The following is a 21,725-nucleotide window of genomic DNA, read 5'->3' on the forward strand; positions in this document are numbered from 1 at the left end:
GCTGCTAATACTTAACTAAACCTTTTGTTTTCTCTTTTGTTTCTGAGGGAGGGGAAGTTAATTCTTAACACAGAGAGAGAAAGGGAGAGAGAGGTTATATATTTATATGTGTATATATATATATATGTATGTATGTATGTATATGTATATACGTATATATCTATTTGCTTTGCTCTTTTGTGGTGATGATTTGAGTTTTTTTTTTTTTTAACTTACTGACAGCTGACCTCTTTTTGGACAATTGGCATCTTCCAGCAGTCCTGACCTCTTAACCTCTTTAACCTGTGATTATTCCTTCCCTCCTCCTTCCCCCGTGCTGCTCGCTCATTCCCTTGCTTCCTGCCTGCCTTGTGTCCTTTGACCATGGCACCCTAGGGCTTAGACCGCTCCAACTCGTGGGTACACACCATGGGCTGTAAGAGTGCCCCCTGGGGATCCAGCCCTGGGTCTGCTCCAGAAACCATGCAGGTGGTTTTATGAATGCCCCGTCCTCCACTTTGCCTCACTACGAAAATAACTCACCCTATTCACCTAGAAGGGATACTGGGATATTTGGAGTTTTGGTTTATTTGTGTACTTTGCTGAACGTGGAAGTTCAAGGCAACCCTTATCCTCTCTAATGGGCATTTATAATGTTCACTTTTTCGTGTTTCATGATCACATCCTGTATTTATCAGCTCAACCTTTCATCTAGCAGTCTCCAGTTGTAGTTATAAGTCACATGACTATCATTGCCCACTATTTTTCACCAAACTAGAGAGAACAAAGTGGCGAGTGTAGTACAAAGACAAATGGACCAAAACTTCAGCATATGACAGTATTCTGCTGAACTTATTATCACAACTCTTCCATGATCCTGTACATGGGAGTCACAGCCGCCTCCATGACCCCTCTACCTGCCATATTAGTGATGACATCCGTTGTCGCTTGTCACATCTAACACCTCTCTTTTTCTCAGTACTTTCATGAAAAATCACATAGATCCAAATACTGCAGTACCGTTTTTTAATTGATTGAGTTCATGGCCTCCCTTTCTTTCTCCGTGAAGCTTGTTGGCCGTACTGGATTCACAGTGGTCAGTTAATGCTAACCTGACACAGAGACATACTGTCTTATGTTCATGTTTTAGTATTTTTTGGAGTAGTCGAGAAAAAGAGTAGTGTTAGAAACCATCTTCATCAGCAGAGGAGAGTTTTTTATTTTTTTCCATTCATTTTTTTCCATCCATTATTATTTCTCTTCAAGCACCTTTTCGCTTCTAGCACAATTATTCAGTCTCTCTGCTTTAACCCTCTGTAGCCTCCACTATCAACTAACTTCCCTGCATGACTTTGTACTAACTTACATTCACTCACTGTGTCACTGGAGCATGGTATATGTGTGGGTGTGAGTGTGCGTTTGTCTCCATGTATGCGTTATTTTGTCTTCTCCACTTTCCATTTTCATGTGATGTCATGTATGTCCTCTGTCATGTTAAGTTGTCATAACATTAACTTTTGTTTGTCACTACTTTACACATTCAGATTTATGAACATTAAGAAACCAAGATACACTTAATGTTGCATATTGTAATTGCACTGACAGAGTACGTCAGCATTTATGGAGCATTACGTTAGGCTGCCTACCAAGATTAAGAACTTTTACATTTTCAAAGTGCTGTACTCACCTGGAGGGATGCAAAATTGAGCGTCATTAAACAATGGCTGTAACATCAAGGGAGTTAAAACCAATCTGATGTCTTTGCTTTATCTCATGGCCCTTCATGCAGTCATTTTGCATCCCTCCTTCAAGCTACTCAAGATATCGATGTTTCAGAGTGTTTTAGGTTACGGATACAACTCTTGAGTTGTAGCCCTGTCTTGTTGTAATTGTTTTGTGTCTTCATGTTTGACAGTGTGCGAAATCAGGTGTGTAAGTTTGTGTGTGTAGTTCTTGTGTTTGTATGTGTGTGTGTGTGTGTGTGTGTGAGTATGTGTTTGTGTGGATGTGTATGTGACCCAGCAGACACATTTCCCTGTGTGCTGAGGAAAAAGGTGCAACCCCACGCTCCTGTTGCTCCTCCACTAACCTTGTTGTCACCGTTCCATTCATCCCACCCATAGGCCATGGAGCGTTGTGGCAATCGCATGTCTTCGCACACAGAGAGCGCCAGTTTCTTGCAAACTTTAACAGGACGGTTGCCCACAAAAAAGGTAGAGCCACTTGCACTGGGGGAGGAGCCCACCCCGCCCACCTCTTCTTCGCCTCCTCACCTGTCTTGTCTGTGGATGTGTGCCTCTGGATTGGTTGATGTTGTATTTGGTGGTTGTGGAGTCTCGTTGAATGCTGAATGTCACTGATCTGCCTCTTGTTTTGAATGTTTCAAGGAGTGTTTAATCCGCTTAGTCTGGGAAGTCTCAATTCACTGTGTACTATTCTAGTCTACTATAAAACTAGAAATAACCAGAAATACATACAGGTGATTAGTTCATAGTTGGGTAGGTATTAAGCTACTGAACTCTTAATTAAAGGTCTACTTACTAGCCTTTTTCCCTAGAGCTTTCAACTGCATTTCACTTCTTCCTTCATGAATGTGTTGATTAATTGTCAGCACTGAGCCATACTTGGTTTTCAATACTCTCTACTTAAAAGAAGTAGAAATGTTTAAACATAACAATTTAAAATTGGGATATTCCTTGTTTTTATATTATATCAGCAAAAGTAAAAAAGACTTTCCAGACTGTGGTCTAGAGTCCGTGTGTTAGCCAGACTGAATGTTGCTTTTGCACAAAAACACGCACACAAAAAAAGGAAAGTTATTGATACGTCATACTTGGAAGAAATGAAGAGTAATCCATTCTTCTCACCATGCAAAAAAGGGAATTTCCTCTCTCTGTGTTAAAAAAAAAACATTAAAGAGAAATAAACATTTTTCAGCCATGCAGCATTCTCAGAAATGCTTTAATTTGCATGATAAGAGTGCATTTTCTCATCATTTCTTAAAAGTAAAAATGGTTGGGTTAGAGTGATACAATGATATTTTTGTATTTGTATTATTGTTAGTGTATGAATTTAGATTTTTTTTGCAGTTGGTAACCTGAATTGTAACATATAACATAACCTCACTGTGTATTTTAATCAAGTTTTTTAATCAGATTTTCAGTGTTGGGGGCGCAGGAAGCTGGACTAGAGAATAAGATTGAAAATAATTGTTAGAAGTTTGTGATTCATAATTGATACCTGCAACAATGAATGTTTCAAGTGACATGTCACTTATTAACATACAAGTATAGCCAGTTTAATTTCATGTCATATCCACATTAAGTAACTCAATTTTGAAACCCTGTTTACAGTGTATTTACTGACTGATCTGTTCACAACTTGTAGACCTACATATATTTAGAGTTAAGCTAGACAGTGACTCTTCTCCTGATCTGTCATATTCTCTCTGTCTGGCTTTATTGGATTCTGCCTCTCTTACCTTCCCTCTCCACTTCTTTCTCTGTGTAAACTACTTCCCTGTCCTACCCAGCTCTTCCATGAGGAGTTGGCTTTGCAGTGGGTGGTGAGCAGTGGAAGCGTCAGGGAGGGCGCTCTACAACAGGCCTGGTTTTTCTTTGAACTCATGGTAGGAAACACTTAAAAAAAGAAACTTTATAAAATACATAGTCATACTAGACATTATGTGATGCTGTGTTTAATCCTGATATCGTGAAACACTTTAACCACAGGTGAAGAGCATTATCCACCACTTGTACTTCGCTGAGCGCTTAGAGTCGCCCAGAAAGAACCGATTCCCAGAACGCTTTATGGATGACATCACAGCCCTAGTCAGCACCATCGCCGGTGACATCGTGTCTCGTTTCCAGAAGGTAACTAATGACCTGGTGAAGTGATTCATTCTATTACAAGGTTTGCAATTGTCATGTCATTTTTTGCTACATCATATTTCCTTTTGGGCTCTAATAAACTGTTTCCCAAATCCAAACTACACACTAACGACAAAAAGAATTTTAGTATGTACTGAGTTTGTTAACACCGGAAAAGTGACCAAATCTAGAGTACTCAAAACAGCTGTGTGCACACTGAATTTCGAGTGTGCTGTTTATGGACACTATTCTTATACAGTGCAATAAACAAAGGAAATGGAGAAGCTACTTTTATTAGTATAAAGTATACACAGCTGTGGTTGAGGGGGTAGAGCGGGTCGTCCATTAATCAGAAGGTCAGTGGTTTAATCTCCGGCTCGACTAGTCCACATGTTGAAGTGTCCTTGGGAAGATCCTGAACCCCAAACTGCTCCTGTGAGTGTGTGAGTGTATGTGTGTGTGTGTGTGTCTGTGTCTGTGTCTGTGTGTGTCTCAGAGTCAGTGAACATTAGATAAAAAATAATGAATGCTCTTTGGATTAAAAATAAAAGCTACATATTGCTCCTGATGAGCAGGTTGGCACAGTGCACAGCAATCTCTGCCATCTGTGTGAATGTTGGCATGTGTTGTAGAACACTTTGAGTGGGCAGCAGACTAGAAAAGCGCTATATGCTGTAAATGCACTCCAGTCACCATTTATGTTGTGTATAATTGGGACACAGAGATAGTGTAGCACAGTAGGTTTGAGGATAAAAGGCATGTCTTTGTTTCATAGTGTATACAATGTAATTAGAGCAGAAATCATGTTAACGCTTTGTCATCATCAGGATCTGGAGCTGGTGGAGAGACTAAACACAAGCCTGGCCTTCTTTCTCAATGATCTGCTGTCGGTCATGGACAGAGGCTTTGTCTTCACCCTTATCAGGGCATACTGGAAACAGGTAAATGCCTTTTTAGCAGAACTGGTATAAGATGAGAGAACAGTAGGTGGCTGTGTAACTATGCAAATTCACTTTTATGTTTCCTATAGAAATAATTGAAGATCGTCTCCTAATATAGGTATTAAGTGGAAGCTACTGCTACATTTTGGTGCTGTGAAGCATATCTTTCATGTGGGGCCTTTTGTTCATTTAAGGTTTATTAATAAAGCATATCAGGTGTCTTCACATCAATATCAAGGACACTGTGCACTGTTTCCTCTCTCCAGGTGTCCACAAAGCTTTACACTCTGCAGAACCCAACCTTGGAGTCTTTGAGGCTTGATTTCTTGAGAATCGTTTGCAGCCACGAACACTACGTCACCCTCAACCTGCCTTGCAGCCTGCTCACACCGCCTGCCTCACCTTCCCCCTCGGTCTCTTCAGCGACTTCACAGGTCAGACAAATGGAGATGGAGAGAAATTGTACACTGTTTTGTCAAATCATTTTGGCTTTATATATAATCAAAATAATCACAGGTAAAATATTAAAGCTGTTGTTTGGATGTCCCTCTCTTCTTTGTCACAGAGCTCTGGGTTCTCAACACATGTCCAGGACCAAAAGATAGCCAACATGTTTGAGCTGTCTGTCCCGTTCAGAGAGCAACACTATCTGGCTGGGCTGGTGCTATCTGAACTGTCTGTAATACTGGACCCAGACAACGAGGGGTTAGTATATATGTACAGATTGTTAAGTGTGAGTGAAAATGTGTTTTTTGGATCAGAATTATAGTTATGTTGAATTTCAGGGATTAAGGAATGGTAATGGAGGGTCCTCACAAATCATGTCATTTTTATGGATGCTATCATTGTTTTGTGTCTTTTGTCAGTCTGTTTGAGCAGGACTCAAACCCAATAAATTGCCATATAATGTAAAGAAAGGAAGCTTAACGTTTCTGAATCTGTTGGTGAGAGATAAGGTTGCCGAGCTGCCAACGAGTGTACTGTGTATATGTTATAAAAACGTGGAAGTGAGTTATGGTTATATAAGATGATTTTAATTTGTGTTCTCTTTTTTTCTATCACCCTTTACCCTTTCATACTTAAATTCAAATAATAATGATAATAATACATTTTATTCATAAAGTACTATTCAAACACAAGTTTACAAAATGCTTTATGCAACATTTTAAGAGTAAATAAATGAATAAAAGCATAAGTTAAAAAGGAAAACTTAAATGCTGTTTTTATAAAAATATATATATTTTTGAAGAAGACATGGAGGAAGCCTGTCTGATTCTTCAGGGGAGGTTATTCCACAGTTGTGAAGCCCTTACAGCAAATGCCTTTCTTCCTTCTATCTGAAGCCTTTCCCTAAGGACTGAGAGCAACAGCTGGTCTGTAGCTCTAAGAGTACGAGCAGGGGTGTAAGGCTTTTTATTTCTTACTGTTTTTGCCTCTTTTCTGTTTTCCAGGATGTTTGGCTTGCATAAGAAAGTGGTCAGCGTCGTTCACAACCTCCTGTCCAGCCATGACTCTGACCCCCGCTATGCTGATCCTGAGGTCAAGGCCCGGGTCGCCATGCTTTACCTGCCTCTCATTGGCATTGTCATGGAAACACTGCCACAACTCCATGACTTCACAGGTACCAACACTGAGAGAGCAACACTTCATTAACTCTTGATCATTTTGTAAAGAGCTAAATGGTTTCTCTTTATCATATCCAACTCTATCTCCATTGTTCAGTCAGCAGTACACTAATCTGATTAATTTAATGAGACATATTGTGGCAACCTGCCAAGTAGCCCGGTCTGTTTCAAACAAATGCAGCTCTAAAGTTACAGTGTGACCTTTTAATTTCTTATCCTTTGGAACAGATGAGATTATCATTTGGTATGTGTTGCCAAGGATTCTATTGAAATGACACATTCATAAATGCTTTAATGTCAACAGTCACTTAAACTCAGGCTATGAAGTGGTCTGAAAATCTTTTGTAAGGCTAGTAGTCGCTTTACTCCCATTGTCAGCATTCCAGTACCAGATTAACTTTTAGCATAAATGTAACCGTGTTCTACATTTAATATAAAGATGGTGCATATTCATGAGAGGTTTCATAAATACTGTATCAATTATTGTCATGTTTGCAGATTCGTTAAGATCAGTCACTATCTCTTTTTTTCCTTAATTGCATCCCCACAACCTGTGTTTTTTGTAGTTTTCATATTCCTGTGGGTCCAAGTGGTCAAACTTTCTCACCCTATTGTGTCTCTAGAGTCCCATAACCAGTGGGGTCGGCCAGGCGGTCTCCAGGGAGCGGCGGTGGGCAGCGGCGGAGAAGAGACAGAGGGAGAGGGTAACAGTATGATCAGTCAGACAGTCGCCATGGCAATAGCAGGCACCTGCACCGCCTCTCCAATCTCCCGACCAAGCAGCTTCTTGCTCAACTCGCAGGTAACATAGTGATGAGTGACAGTGATGTTTTACTTTGTCTCCTTCCTTCTCTCCCACAATACAGCAGAATTTAATAGAACCAAATTGTCCTAAAATTGTGATACACAATTATCTTTAATTAATGGTCCTAATACTGTAATTACTTTTTTTTATCATACTTCTCTTCTTTGTGTTCTTTCTGTGTCCTTTTTCTCCACATTAACTCTTCCTGGTCCACCTCTCCAGGCGAGTCGTCAGCATGGAAGCTTCTCGGCTGAGTCAAGTCGCAGTCTGCTCATCTGTCTCCTGTGGGTGCTGAAAAATGCAGATGAGCTGGTGTTACAGAAGTGGTTCACAGACCTGTCCGTGTCCCAGTTGAACCGCCTGTTGGATCTCCTCTACCTCTGCGTCTCCTGCTTTGAGTACAAGGTAAGACCAACGCTGACTACACTCACTGACTGACAAGATGAACCAAGATAACACGGCATTGTAGATAAGGGCACACAGGCTTTTGGCATTAGTAGTATGGAGTATGTCCATGGGCTGATAAAATATTTCTAGATATAACAGTATATTCATATTGGTCATCATATGTGGAGATAACACATTGTAAATTATAATCGGCAAATAATGAATATATAGCAAACCAAAAACAAGCTCAAAAATAACTAAATGAGGTATGCTTTGCTGTGGACTTTCATATTTTCCTCTTTAATGATTGAGCAATTTTTTTTTTAATGTTCTCACATATATTCATATTAAGGTTTAAATTTCTTCAAATGTCTTTTTTATAAGTAAATCTTTTGTTGATGATTCGCCGTGCTATTCTCTTACATACATACATCACTTCCTCTGCAGCTAATATGCTTTGGCTACTGACTGTGGTGATAAAATGATAAAATCCACTATACTACTTTCTATGCTACAATCAGCTGGGTTTTTTCCTGTGTATTTCAAGCCCTTTCCACTCTGCTATCTGCTTTGCTGTTTGCTTATCTTCGCTTGCAAATTTGCTTTTATAGTACTAACTTGCTTTGCTTGCTGAGTGCTGTGCTGCAAATAACTTCCCCTGCTGTGTTCTCTATCCTGTCCGCTCACCCTCTGCCTCATGGATACAAGGCCCATGTTGTGTTCACCATGCAGGGGAAGAAGGCGTTTGAGCGAATGAACAGCCTGACCTTTAAGAAGTCCAAAGACATGAAGGCCAAGCTGGAGGAGGCCATACTGGGCAGCATCGGAGCCAGACAGGAGATGGTGCGACGCAGCCGCGGACAGCTGGGTGGGGGCACAATCTCACATGTACACTGACACACACACACACATGTATATCCTGGTAATACAAACACACAAGCAGGAAGAACCACATATTAATAAACTGTAAAAGCATAAACCCTCCGCACACGTTTTAATAGGTTCTGTACATAAAGTTACGACAATTCAGTCACGTTTCACTGTGTACACACATCTTCTTTCACCACCAATAAAAAGCAAATAATCCTTTCTCCACCATTTAGAGCGGAGTCCATCTGGCAGTGCATTTGGCAGTCAGGAGAATCTGCGCTGGAGGAAGGACATGACCCACTGGAGACAGAACAGTGAGAAGATGGACAAGTATGTTCTGTCAAAACCTTCAACCATTTTTCTAATTCAAATTTTCTTGATTTACAGTACCTGTCAAAAGTTTGGACATATTTTCTCATTCCAGGGAATGGAAAGTGTTTCCAAACTTTTGTCTGGTACTGTGTGTCTCACAAAAAGTTACTCCCAAGACACCCCAAGTTTATTATTATACTGTCTTCTGTGTTTTTTTTTTAACATAAAATATGTTACATAATGCACAATAAGCACATAATACATAAATATGCATGAACATTTTCATACCCACTTTAAATATCAAGCCTCCCCATGTGCTCCGTTTCCATTTTTAGAAGTGGAATCATTTAGAAGCATCTATAAGTATGTTATGTAAAATAGTGTGAGATAAGTTTAAATGATCATCTTTTAATCCTCTTCACATGACATGACTGCTAAAATCCATCTAGTAATATATGCCATCATGTTCATCAAGTGGTGCTGAAGTCCATTCATTGTTCATTTTTTATTTTCCATATGTGTTGCTGGATTTACAGATGAACAGAATCTGATTTATTTAAAACATTGCAGTTAAATTGTAATAAAAGTATTACCATGTTTGTACGGTAACTACAGATGTCTTTTGCCACCAGAGCTGCACTTTTTTTGTCAAGCAGTGACAAAACATACAGTGTTGTGCTTTTTTTTAATAGCATGAAATTTAGCTTTTTCCTCACTCTTCTTTTGTTAATTCAGCTCCAGCCTATGTTTTTTCTGTTAATTTCCATTTGTTCTCTCATGTTGCTGTGTGTTTATGTAGGAGTCACAGATCAGTCAGGTATTGTATGGTCCACATTTGCTGTGTGCTCCTTTTTGAATTTCTCCTTGCTATAGTTCCTTGATTATGGTGCGTTCACATGCATGTGGAAAGTTTGACCGCAGCAATGGACAAAAAAATTAACATTACATTTCTCTGAGGATAAAATTTCCCAGCTATATTATTTTGTTTGTCTGTGCGGATCACATTAGTATTCCCACATGCTCATGAATGCACCATCAGAGACCCCTGAATCCTGGTTCTGACCCTTGAAATCCCCCCCCCTCCCGCCCCCAATCCCATCAGTCCCCCTGCCCTGGTAACAATGTCTGTCTCAGGGTTGGTAGTGGTTGCCGTGGGTCTGTTTTTGCTTTTTAACCAATGTGCTTCTTGTTTTGGGGCTCTGACTCGTCTCGTGTGTCTCCCTCGTTGCTCCCGCAGCAAAAAGCAAGACGAATGTAGCCGTAGTTCTCTGCTGTAGATGATTTGTTTGATTTGAATAAAAGTCAGACCTATTTTAAGATATGAAGATTATAATGATTAGCCTTGGTGTGCCATCTGTAGAGCAGAAATTAATGACTTAGCTGTTAATTCACTAAATAATGAAGAATAGTTTCTGCTATCTGCTATTTTAACCTCTTAACTCTCCGTCAGGGAAGTAATAGATTTAGACTAACCATCTACATGTGGTTGCTGTGGATTGTCTGAAAGGTTGAGATGTGTACTTTACATGGATGAACACAAACAGATTTAATTAACTTTGTGCTACTGTTAGTATGAAAATCTCATATTCATCAATTAAATGAGAAAAAAAAGATTCTATTCACTCAGCACGTAACTTTTTCTCTCACACGGAGACTTCTACATTGTTTGTAATTGTAGGAAATTGCTTGAATTTGGTGACTGGAAAAACTCATGAAGCATTCAAGGGTTCATCATCATCATCGCAAACTGGGAGTGAGTAATCATTTTGTGACGGTGGTTTCTGGTTTGTTGATTGCAGGACCAGAGCAGAGTTGGAACATGAAGCACTTATTGATGGAAACCTTGCGACAGAGGCCAACTTAATTATTCTCGATACTTTGGAGATCATTGTTCAGGTATGCAAGGGAACAAAGCTTTCTGTCTTTACTCTTGCATAATACCAACATGTACTGGGTACACTCACAAATGTGTTTTAGTTAACAAGCATACATAAATCCAAACATGGATGGTTCCAAAGCTGGAACATTTTGCATTTTGTCACAATATTTGTATTCTGTTTGTCATTGTGGTTGCTATGTGCTATTATAATAACTGTATGAATGTGTCCCTCTCCTTCCAGACGGTATCAGTGACAGAGTCCAAGGAGAGCATCCTGGGTGGGGTGCTAAAGGTGCTTCTCCACAGCATGGCCTGCAACCAGAGCGCCCTCTACCTCCAGCACTGTTTTGCCACACAGAGGGCACTGGTGTCTAAGGTAAGACTACTGGACTTTCATCAAAGTGCTTTATTTCATTTGATCTGTCTATATTGAGTCAATCTGGGTGTGTTTCTCTCTGCTTGTGTAGTTTCCTGAACTGCTGTTTGAAGAGGAGACGGAGCAGTGTGCTGACCTGTGTTTGCGGCTGTTGAGGAGCTGCAGCAGCAGCATCAGTACCATCCGGGCCCACGCCAGTGCCTCCCTCTACCTCCTCATGAGGCAAAACTTTGAGATTGGCAACGTGAGTAAAATGCAGAACTAAAGCTTAGCAACCAAAAATATTTTGTATTGGTGTTCTGCCTTTACTTAATGGATAACATTTGTTGGCCAGTTCTTAGCTATTCAATTTTTATTTGTTGTTATATTCCTAAATTTGTTCCAGTTTTTCACATTGCACCACCCAGTTTAGGGCAAAACCAAGCATTTCCCACAGTCCTTCAAATTAGGCCCAATCACTGATGCATGCATTGTGTGTCTTGGGATAGTAAATGCACATTTTACACAAAGATCTTTGAAAGATAGAAGGGACATCAGCATTCTCACTGTCTTTATCTGTTCATTAAACTGCCCAAAACTCTCTTCTCTTTGTTGGTACCCTCTTAGAATTTCGCTAGGGTGAAGATGCAGGTGACCATGTCTCTGTCCTCACTGGTGGGAACATCACAGAATTTTAATGAGGAGTTCCTGCGTCGCTCTCTAAAAACTATCCTCACCTATGCAGAGGAGGACCTGGAGCTGAGGGAAACCACCTTTCCAGACCAGGTACTGATTAATCCATTAGTCTCATTTTTACTTGTATTCCACTCCACAGCCAAATCGCTATTTTCTTCTAAGATAAAATGTTGGAGTTGCAGCCTATTTAAGCCAAACTCTGTTCTTTTTCCAGGTCCAGGACCTAGTTTTTAACTTGCACATGATCCTGTCTGACACAGTGAAGATGAAGGAGCACCAGGAAGATCCTGAGATGCTCATAGATCTCATGTACAGGTACAGAACACATGCACGCTGAAACACTTCTTGAGTGTATTTCTTCACTGTTATCATTAACATCTTGTTGTTTGTATGTTTTGCATGTCTTCCTTCCACTTGCAGGATTGCGAAAGGTTACCAGACATCACCAGACCTCCGGCTGACTTGGCTCCAGAACATGGCTGGAAAACACTCGGAGAGGAACAACCATGCTGAGGCTGCTCAGTGTCTGGTGCACAGCGCTGCCTTGGTAGCAGAATACCTGAGCATGCTGGAGGACCGCAAGTATCTACCTGTCGGCTGTGTCACCTTCCAGGTAAGGGTGTGTCTGAATAGCTGTAATGTGGGGCATCAGCAGGTTTTTGAGGCAAACTGCTTAACTTTTTATCACTAATGTGTGTGCTTGTATTACCTTTCTCGTATTTGTGCATACATGTGCTCCAGAACATTTCCTCCAATGTGCTGGAGGAGTCTGCAGTCTCTGATGACGTGGTGTCCCCAGATGAGGAGGGCATTTGCTCAGGCAAATACTTCACTGAGATTGGCCTTGTGGGACTCCTGGAGCAAGCTGCTGCTTCTTTCTCCATGGTGAGAATAACAGAAGGATAGATATATGTTGATAAGGATGCTATAGATGAAGTCAGGGATTTTGGAGCAAGGGGCTTCCTCTTTTTTACTCCTTAAAAACAAGAGCTGGTCAAGGAATAACATGATTTCATAAACATATAATTGCATACAGAGCTTTATTTATCCAAATCTTCTTTATTCAATATGTTATACAAAGGCTGAAGTCAGATACTAGTGCAACTTGTCTAGTGATCCCAAGTCACGTTTTTAAGGTGTTGTAGGTTTTTGGTGACTGATTTGATCATATTTACATTTGTCTTGCGCTCTCTTTAAGGCTGGCATGTACGAGGCGGTAAACGAAGTGTACAAGGTACTGATCCCTATCCACGAAGCCAACAGGGATGCAAAGAAGCTAGCCACCATTCATGGTAAACTACAGGAAGCCTTTGGCAAAATTGTTCATCAGGTAAATACACATACATACACATACACATACACATACATAGCGTAGATCTTCTCTTTATGCTCCAGTAGCTGATGGTGTGAAGCTGCTTCTGGATTTATAAAGGAAGTTCAGTGTGACCCAGATGTTTCCTGTTATGAAAAGATCACATCTGGGTTACATGAGGCTACAAACTAGATTCTTTTTCCACATTCATGAGGCAGTATAGAAGGGTTAGGCTTCTGCCAGCTGAGATTCAGATGAGAAAAATGTGATAAGATTAATAACACAACAGTCTACTAGGTGCAAAGAACTAGCAATGCTCCTCATCTACATTGCCTCAATCACATTCTTGATAGTAAAACGGTAACTGGACATCAAACACAACTAGACACACATTAGCCTTCCCACAGAAACAGCTTTGCATGATTTTATTATTTGGCATTTTTAATCAGAGTGTACCTATGTGTTTATTTATTTATACTTTGTCAGATACCTTGCATGCTTTATCATAGTTGTAAAGTATCAAATGGAGAATGCATGAAGCGTGGGAAGAGACTCCACTTGTGTTTTTGGTGGCAAAAAAAAAAAGTTACTTTGTATAAAAAAATGAATTGTTTACTTGAGAAAAAGTTGATATATTTGTGTCAGTGGCCAGTTGCTCTGTGCTCCAGTTTGACTGCAAGTAACTTGGGTGTAATTGAAAGAGTGGGCCCTCTGTGCTGTAACACCACTGTGTGTGAGTGTTACACTGTGTGTGGGGGGGTGTATGTGTGTTGTCGTTCACATGTCCTGTATTCTCTTTGTCACACAGAGTACTGGCTGGGAGGTAGGTAGTTAAACGGTTCCTGCTTGGCCCTGCTCATGTTGTTTATCTTTTTTTGTATTTTTATTTTTATCTACTCTTCATCTTTTTATTTGCTAGCCGTGGGCATTCTGTTGCTCTCTTTGCTTTGTTACACACATCCAATCCATTAACACCTGCAGACAATGTCAACTGTCTGCCCCCACTGGGGACACCTGCTGTACATACAGCAACACCCTCACTGTGTTTCCTGTCTCCTCCTTCCTCTCACTGTGCAAGAGGAGCTTGTGTTTTTTTTTTTTTTTTTAACGTTGACAGTGTTGGCAGGCTGTGCATGGGAGCCACAGTGTCTGACACTAATGACAAAAGTCTCAGTGAATGCATCACCTGCACAATCCGCACTCTCCCCGTCCTCATCTTCTGTCTGTCTGCTGGTGTGTCAGTCAGAACACGACTCTCATCGACTGGCATCGTCACACTTCATCTCATCTCATCTTCAAACCCAGGGCTCGATTTCAGTGCACTGTTTTTATCTGCTAGCCTCCCCGCTTTAGTCACGGGTCATTCTTTCCACACACAATTAAAATGAGCCTTTTTAAAACACAAGGTCTTGCATACTGGCATTGGTTTTGAAGCTGGAACCAAATTTTTGAGGCAGTCAGGTTTGTTTTTTCCAAGAGGGTTCAACTCACAGTAATCTCAGGATTACTTGATTTATCCCTTTTGATTTTGATTAGTTTTTATTCTCGTCTTTTCTTTTATAGTTGAAACTAAATCGACCCCTGATATTTTATTTTTCATCCATTTGCTTTCTTTTGTTAACAGTATTAACCTCTCAGTTCTCATGGTTTGTTGCATGAATTGGACAGAGCGCTCCTTGTTCCTCTGGAACTGCACTGAGAGTGCATGGTGTGTTTCTGAAGGTTGTGGATCTTTCTTTCTCACTTCTTTGTCCCTCTGACTTCTTTTCTTTGTAACAGTCTGCCTTTGCATGGTCTAGATCCTTCACAATGAGTTCTTTCTGTCTCAAAGTCAATGGAGATCATTTTGCTGTTGGTGATGATGACATCTTTTTTGTGTTAGTTTGTGTTGATTTTGAAATTCTCTGGAGGAACCCAATCCTGATTAAAATTTGTTCTGTTTTCTCCTTTTTTGATTTCCCTGGTTGCCGACCCTTCCTTCCCACTTTACTTAATTGTGTCTTGTGGTAAGTTTCTTAGTTTTTAGGGCTTCTTAAATTCCTGCTTTAAATTTCTTTAAAATCAGCAGTTAATGATTTGTATCAAACATGTAGCTACGAAAAGGGGTTATTTGATTATTGAAGTTGAAGGCAAAACTTTCTTTCTTTCTCATGTTGTACAGACACACACACACATACACACACACACACACACACACACACACACACACACACACACACACTTTTCTTCTCACATCTGTGTCAGGCGTGCTCTATTTCCTGACTTTATGTATGTACTTTAATGTGGAGCTGCCCTCTAGGTGCTCTTTCCATGTAGAACAAAAAGTGTGAGTTTCTGCATTAGATGATTTTCCTCATCACTCAGATATAACAGGGTGGTTGGGTTTGAGGGTTTTTTTTTTGGTATGGAGTGTTTCAGGTCACGGTTCGGTTGAGGGCCAGAGGGGACTAATTTTTGTTCTGCAGAGACTCTCCTCCCTTCACTCTCTCTGCTCATGACTTTAGTGGCTGTTTCTATTCCATGTAAGGCTGCTGTTTTAGCAACCCTCTTTGGAGTTTGGTTTATTTTTCCCAAAACAGGCAAAATGAAAGAAGTCAGAGTTGATGTTGACTTCACTTTATTGAATATCACGCCCATTTAAGACCCTAATCCACTCATGTGAATACGCTGCTGGCTGGTAAAAGAGTGATTTTAAAATAGGCTGTTTGTTTTTCCTCTATGCCTGCGCTCAGTTGTCGAGGCGGATAAGCTGTAAAACAAGCTCGTAAAAAAGAGGAACATTTACAAATGGATCCAAAAATGACTTGCCTGCTTCTTACTGTGGGATTGTGGTTACTGTTGACTGAATATATGGATGATGATCTTGAGGTTGCTGACCTCTTCTTGGCTGCTTCCTGTCTGACTCCGGCTTCCTTTAAAACAGTTTCATACACCTTGATAGATGTCAACACAGTGAGCAGAAGAAGCAGACATTTCATATGTTACATGAAACTGCTGTTACTCTAATTTAATGTATTTTAGTTGTATAATGTTTGCAGTTGGATGTGATTGCTGGATGGATGATGTATAGCTATCATTTTGTCTCAGTAAACCACATTTTCTTATAAATTGTGTTGACTTACACTGTGAGCTAAAGGCTGTTGGATGGATTTCTCATTATAATGTAGATCAACAACATAGAAAAGCCACAATTTGGTTGCAATTTACACTTTGTTCCAACTGTGATCAGTAAAAAAAGGTCAATTTGAGCTCAACCTTCTAAGAGTTGATGGTTTTCACTGCATTTTTGCCTTGAGTCTAATTATTTCAATGACTTTTGATTCTTTGGAGTTCTTCATTTTTCCAGTTTTTAATTACATATAAACTAAAAATGTGAAGATATAAATCTAATTCCTGTTTCTGCATAGAACCAACATGTAATTCTCTTCTGCCTGCAGGACGGGAAGAGGATGTTTGGTACGTACTTCAGAGTTGGATTTTACGGTTCGAAATTCGGTGACCTGGACGAGCAGGAGTTTGTGTACAAAGAGCCTGCCATCACCAAGCTGGCCGAAATCTCTCACAGGCTAGAGGTAATGTTACAAAGATGTTGTCATGAAATGATGGATTTGATAATGCGTGCCAAATATCATCAAGTTATATGTGATGTTCATTAAATGTTTCATCCACACATGTCTAATCTCTTATCTAAACACTTTTGCTCAGCTGGAATCATTTTTATTTGCTTTTATTTCTAACATTTTCTGTCTTCTGCCAGAAACTAATGAGCCTGTGTTGTGTGTTTCTTCTCAGGGTTTCTATGGCGAACGATTCGGAGAAGACCAGGTAGAAGTCATTAAAGACTCCAACCCAGTGGACAAGTGCAAGCTTGACCCAAATAAGGTTTGTGTTGGACATTATTGTTGGATAAGTGGAGCTTTGAGGGCAGCTGACAGTGATTTTCTTGAAGTCGTTAGTCCGAGTATCCAAGAACTGACGAAATACGACCTAAAAACCCAACCATCTTCCTCTCTGCAGGCGTTCATCCAGATCACGTACGTGGAGCCTTACTTTGACACCTACGAGATGAAGGACCGCATCACCTACTTCGACAAGAACTACAACCTGCGACGTTTCGTCTACTGCACGCCCTTCACCCTGGATGGACGGGCCCACGGGGACCTGCACGAACAGTATAAACGCAAGACCATCCTCACCACCTCGCACGCCTTCCCCTACATCAAGACTCGAATCAACATCATCCACAAAGAGGAGGTAGGTGAACAGTTTACAACCAGAAGAGCAATGACCTGTTTAATACAACTGATATAGCGTAGTTTTTACTTTCTACTAAATTATTACTAAAGCTATGGAGGGGATTACATTGTTGAGATTTGGTGGCCATAGAAGGTATAAGTAAAAGCTTTTTCAATCAGCTCTTACTCTGTACGTCACTCTCCAGATCATTTCAACGCCCATCGAGGTGGCAATAGAGGACATGCAGAAGAAGACTCAGGAGCTGGCCTTCGCCACCCACCAGGACCCTGCTGATGCCAAGATGCTGCAGATGGTGTTGCAGGGATCGGTGGGCACCACTGTCAACCAGGTAATATTTGGTGTCAGAGATGATTGAAAACAAGTTATGTGCTTAATCAAGGGAAACTATTTTGTGTTAAGATTCTCAGGTTACGTTATAGATTGTTAATCAAATCATCTGGTTTTTCCTCAGGGTCCTTTGGAGGTTGCTCAGGTGTTCCTGTCAGAAATCCCCAGTGACCCAAAACTGTACAGACACCACAATAAGCTACGGCTCTGCTTTAAAGACTTCACAAAGAGGTACAAACTGTTTATGTGAACTGTGTGTTTGGAGTCAGGAAGATGATGAAATCTGTATCTCTTAAGTTTTAGTTTTTGTTGTTGTTGGTGATTAATCAAAGAGCTGGTGCTGGTGTTAGTTTGTGGGTTGATGTAGTACAGAGTTGACTTGCCTTCTAGAGTATTTCATGGTCTTTCCTCCCAAAGGTGTGAAGATGCTCTGCGTAAGAACAAGAGCCTGATTGGTCCAGACCAGAAGGAGTACCAGAGGGAGCTGGAGAGGAATTACCACCGCCTGAAAGAGTCACTGCAGCCGCTCATCAACAGAAAGATCCCCCAGCTTTATAAACCTGTGCTGCAGGTCAACTCACACAGGTAGGACTCTACTTTGGCCCTGTTTCTGTGTGTGTGTGTGTGTGTGTGTGTGTGTGTGTGTGTGAGTGAGTGTACTGATGTTCTGGATGGTGAATTAAACGAGCCTTTGCTTTTTGCTCTGTAAATATCACGCAGCAAACGGACAGCTTGACAAGGTAGTTTTGGTCTTTTTGTGATGCTCTTTCGAGTTCTGTGTCTGTGTCGTTTGGTTTCCATCGGTCACTGAAGTATTTTAGTGGAGCGGCAACAGTAAATCGATTTAGTTAATTGATAGAAAATGAATCAGCAGCAATCATTTCAGTCATTCTTCAAGAAAAAATGCTGGTTTAAGCTTCTCAAACGTGAAAATTTGCCATGCATTTTATTTCCATTTTTGTAAACTGTGGGTCACATTAGGAAAAGCTCAGATAAAAGAAATGTGTGTAGGGTGTTTTTACAGCTCTCTCATGTAAAAAGAAAAGGGTCAAATTTGATCCTGAACAGTATGTAAGGGTTACGAACAGTAATAGTAGAGGAAAAAACTGGCCACAGTCAACTTTAGGGAATGTATAAATTCACTTTTTATAATTAATGTGTGTGCAATTTAATTCTATCTATAATTTATCTTCATGTTTCTAGTAGGAACACTGAGTTCTTAACCTTAAGGTCACAGAGCTGGGGGTGAACATACTATTAAAGCTACTGCTGGACACATTCTTACATCCTCATAAACCTGAATTAGTCTTTAAGTGGAAGTCATAGTTGATCAATCAGCCAAAGTAGGAGTAAGAAATGTAAATTGTTTTCAGCTTCAGCAGCATGTCAACACGTGTCCATTTCACATCCATCAATATCTTTCACTCATGTCCACCATCCTCATTCCACTCTCAACTCGCCTCACAGTCTGAAAACATCCAAGCCAAAAATCATTTGGCTTCAAGTCCCAGTGGAAAGTTGAAAATCAGCCCCCCCCCCCTCATTTAAGTAAAAACATGTATTTTCTTTCTTTCTATTTGCAGAGATTCCTTCAGCAGAATGAGTCTTCGCAAGCTTGACATTTGAAGATGAAGAGAAAAACACACTCACATTTACACATACACACACATATATACCAGAAAATTGCAATATTAATTTATTCTCAAGTGTAAATAGGAGTGTTTCTTCAAGGTTGGTCAGTGATCCTGAGAGTTAACAAGAAAGGCTAAAAGTGTTGCAGCTTGGTACGTCATTCCAGTGTCTTAATTTGTTTACAGTCTACCTGTTACACAATCAGAGGGGCGAACAAGTGGATCTTAGAGATTAAAGAGATACCTTGGCCTTTAGAATTTTGATTTGCTACCTGCAGTAAGGGGAAAAGTATTTATATTTTAGCCTGCCTTCATTCACTGAAACCAACAGAAATCTGCTCACTGTAAACTAACAAGCTACTAAACACCAAGAGTTGCGATCCCTTCATCGGTTTTAATTAAAGTGCCAAAAAAAAACAACTTCTCTCCGCCAAAAATTTTTGACTAGTGTTTGCAGAAAAAGGTACGATTTTAAAAGTCAAGGTGTCTTTTTAATGATGTATGACGTTTCAAAAAAAAAAAAGAAAAAAAAATCTGTATTCAATTTCATGTGTGCACTTTTTTATTACGGTGTAGCAATGCATTTTACAACTTGAAAGTTTATGTAATTCAAACAGGGGGAGGGGGGGGAGGGGAGGGTTGGGAGAAAAAAAAAAAGAAAACATGCAAAAAATTGTACCATTATTTATCATGATGCTTTATCATTTTTAGTTCAAGCTGACAATGTTTCAAAGTTAGGTACTTTAAACATCCTTGTATAATTTTATGTAGTTTTGTTTTGTTTATTTTAAATATTTTACTAAATAAATATTTTAATGTTCAATCGGTGTATGTGTGGTATGTCGTCTTACAGCCTTTAACGTGTCATTTCTGTTTATGTAGGATTAACAACAAATTACCAGAGAGGATATGAAGGTAAAAACTTTATTGCTTATATTACAAACCTGCCAACATGAATATATAATAACAGCTGGAATGAGGTACAACTTTAAAGGAGACAACACACTTAATGGGGATGGTGTCTGTTATAGCACTTAAACTCCAAAACCTCTCCCAGATATGTTAAAATATATATATAGTGAAAAACCAAAGCTTAATTATAACAGATTGAATCCCTGAAACCATTATTAGATTTCTAAACACTCTGCTGCACAACCTGAGAGGAACAATGTCACCTTTTATAGAGATATTCCAAATTAAAATATTCAGCACATGAGCATTATGAAAATCATTTTATGGCAGATTATTCATTGCAAAACAAATCCTGGTTTTGTGTTTATTTAATTTCAGATTTTCAGCTTGTTTTTAAAAAGGTGCAGTCTGTAGGATTTAGTGGCATTGAATACATCGCCTCACAACCACCCCCCCCCCCCCCCCCCCCAATCCATCCAGTAGCTGGAAAACTCACAAGACCCTGTGCGGAGCTAGTGTGTGATTTGTCCGCTCTGGGCTACTGTAGAAACATAGCAGCCTCTGTGGAAGATCATCTACTCCCTATATCGATATAAAGGGCTCATTTTAAAAAGGTATTATTTTCAGGTGATAATACACTAATTAAAACAAATATTAAATCCTACACACTGCACCTTTAACAGAGTCTAAACACACAATCTTTTTGGTTAATGTGTCCAGAGCATGTCCTTAAATCATATTAAAAGTTATTGGTTTCAAATTTATTTTAGAAAAAATGACCATGCAGGGAAATAAGGTGACATTATGCAGAAGGTGGAGCACAGTGTGATTCACTTTCATTCAGAGCCAATCATTTCTTGTGGCTTTCAGCTGGAGCTTAAAGACTTTTGATACAAAATGTGAGAACTATAGCATTTTAAAATCTTTTGTGATTAGCTTAAATTTGTTAAAAGCTTATTTAAATGTTTGGTTATTAACAGATGATGTAAAAGTAGAGAAAGAGAACTGGAGGTAGGTCATACACTGTAGGAATCAGAGTCTTCTGTAGGTTTAAAAGCCTCCGATCTCTGACTCGTCCTTCTCCTCACAGCATGAGAACTAAACTACAGGTGACTGAATTCAATGAGAAACAACACATTCAGATCCTGGTTTACAAGATCAGATAAGTGATGCAGTTTTTTGTTAACTTGCTTAAATGTATCTTTATAAACCCCCCCTGATAGCTTATAGAAGAAATGTAGAAAGAACATTTTTAAAAAGCATCTCACCACCCGGCATAAACTACTTGAATGTTAACTGTACTATCAAAATGTGTCCAGTATAAGCTTTGTATATATTACATCCTTGACATTTTAATTATATCTGCACTTATGTTTCTCCAGCATAGACGCATCAATCTTTAGATTTAAGAAGTACGAGAAGAAGTGTGAACGAGTTTGTATATAAAAACCTTAAGAACAGATCAGTGCAGAGAGGTTAGTAAAGGCTTTTCTGAGAAAATATTTAATTTTAAAATGTCTGTGGTACATGTTCTCTTTAACCTTATGAAGCTGGATGGATAGTTGTGG

General features: G+C 39.7%; 1 protein-coding gene across 7 annotated transcripts in view; it reads left to right on the forward strand.

Annotated features, from left to right (window-relative positions):
* The window catches only part of dock7 (dedicator of cytokinesis 7), a 49,467-nt gene extending 29,925 nt beyond the window's left edge, over positions 1–19,542 (forward strand). For 2 of the 7 annotated variants that reach the window (XM_053322229.1, XM_053322227.1), the window contains 28 exons: positions 376–468; positions 2,103–2,192; positions 3,512–3,607; positions 3,711–3,851; positions 4,676–4,789; positions 5,056–5,223; positions 5,355–5,494; positions 6,241–6,410; positions 7,038–7,216; positions 7,442–7,624; positions 8,339–8,474; positions 8,710–8,806; positions 10,588–10,684; positions 10,909–11,043; positions 11,135–11,287; positions 11,650–11,808; positions 11,933–12,033; positions 12,139–12,331; positions 12,460–12,603; positions 12,917–13,048; positions 13,839–13,853; positions 16,477–16,602; positions 16,823–16,912; positions 17,048–17,284; positions 17,472–17,615; positions 17,739–17,845; positions 18,032–18,199; positions 19,198–19,542. In XM_053322229.1, coding sequence (XP_053178204.1) covers positions 376–468; positions 2,103–2,192; positions 3,512–3,607; positions 3,711–3,851; positions 4,676–4,789; positions 5,056–5,223; positions 5,355–5,494; positions 6,241–6,410; positions 7,038–7,216; positions 7,442–7,624; positions 8,339–8,474; positions 8,710–8,806; positions 10,588–10,684; positions 10,909–11,043; positions 11,135–11,287; positions 11,650–11,808; positions 11,933–12,033; positions 12,139–12,331; positions 12,460–12,603; positions 12,917–13,048; positions 13,839–13,853; positions 16,477–16,602; positions 16,823–16,912; positions 17,048–17,284; positions 17,472–17,615; positions 17,739–17,845; positions 18,032–18,199; positions 19,198–19,240 — 3,651 coding nt within the window. In that variant the 3' untranslated portion in view covers positions 19,241–19,542. Of the gene's footprint in view, positions 1–375; positions 469–2,102; positions 2,193–3,511; positions 3,608–3,710; positions 3,852–4,675; positions 4,790–5,055; positions 5,224–5,354; positions 5,495–6,240; positions 6,411–7,037; positions 7,217–7,441; positions 7,625–8,338; positions 8,475–8,709; positions 8,807–10,587; positions 10,685–10,908; positions 11,044–11,134; positions 11,288–11,649; positions 11,809–11,932; positions 12,034–12,138; positions 12,332–12,459; positions 12,604–12,916; positions 13,049–13,838; positions 13,854–16,467; positions 16,603–16,822; positions 16,913–17,047; positions 17,285–17,471; positions 17,616–17,738; positions 17,846–18,031; positions 18,200–19,197 lie in introns of all 7 variants that reach the window. The other 5 variants (XM_053322222.1, XM_053322224.1, XM_053322223.1 and 2 more) reach the window with 3 other exon arrangements.
* The last annotated feature ends 2,183 nt before the right edge of the window (positions 19,543–21,725 follow it).

Source organism: Scomber japonicus, chromosome 7, assembly GCF_027409825.1.
Source record: "Scomber japonicus isolate fScoJap1 chromosome 7, fScoJap1.pri, whole genome shotgun sequence".
Taxonomy (NCBI): Eukaryota; Metazoa; Chordata; class Actinopteri; order Scombriformes; family Scombridae; genus Scomber; species Scomber japonicus.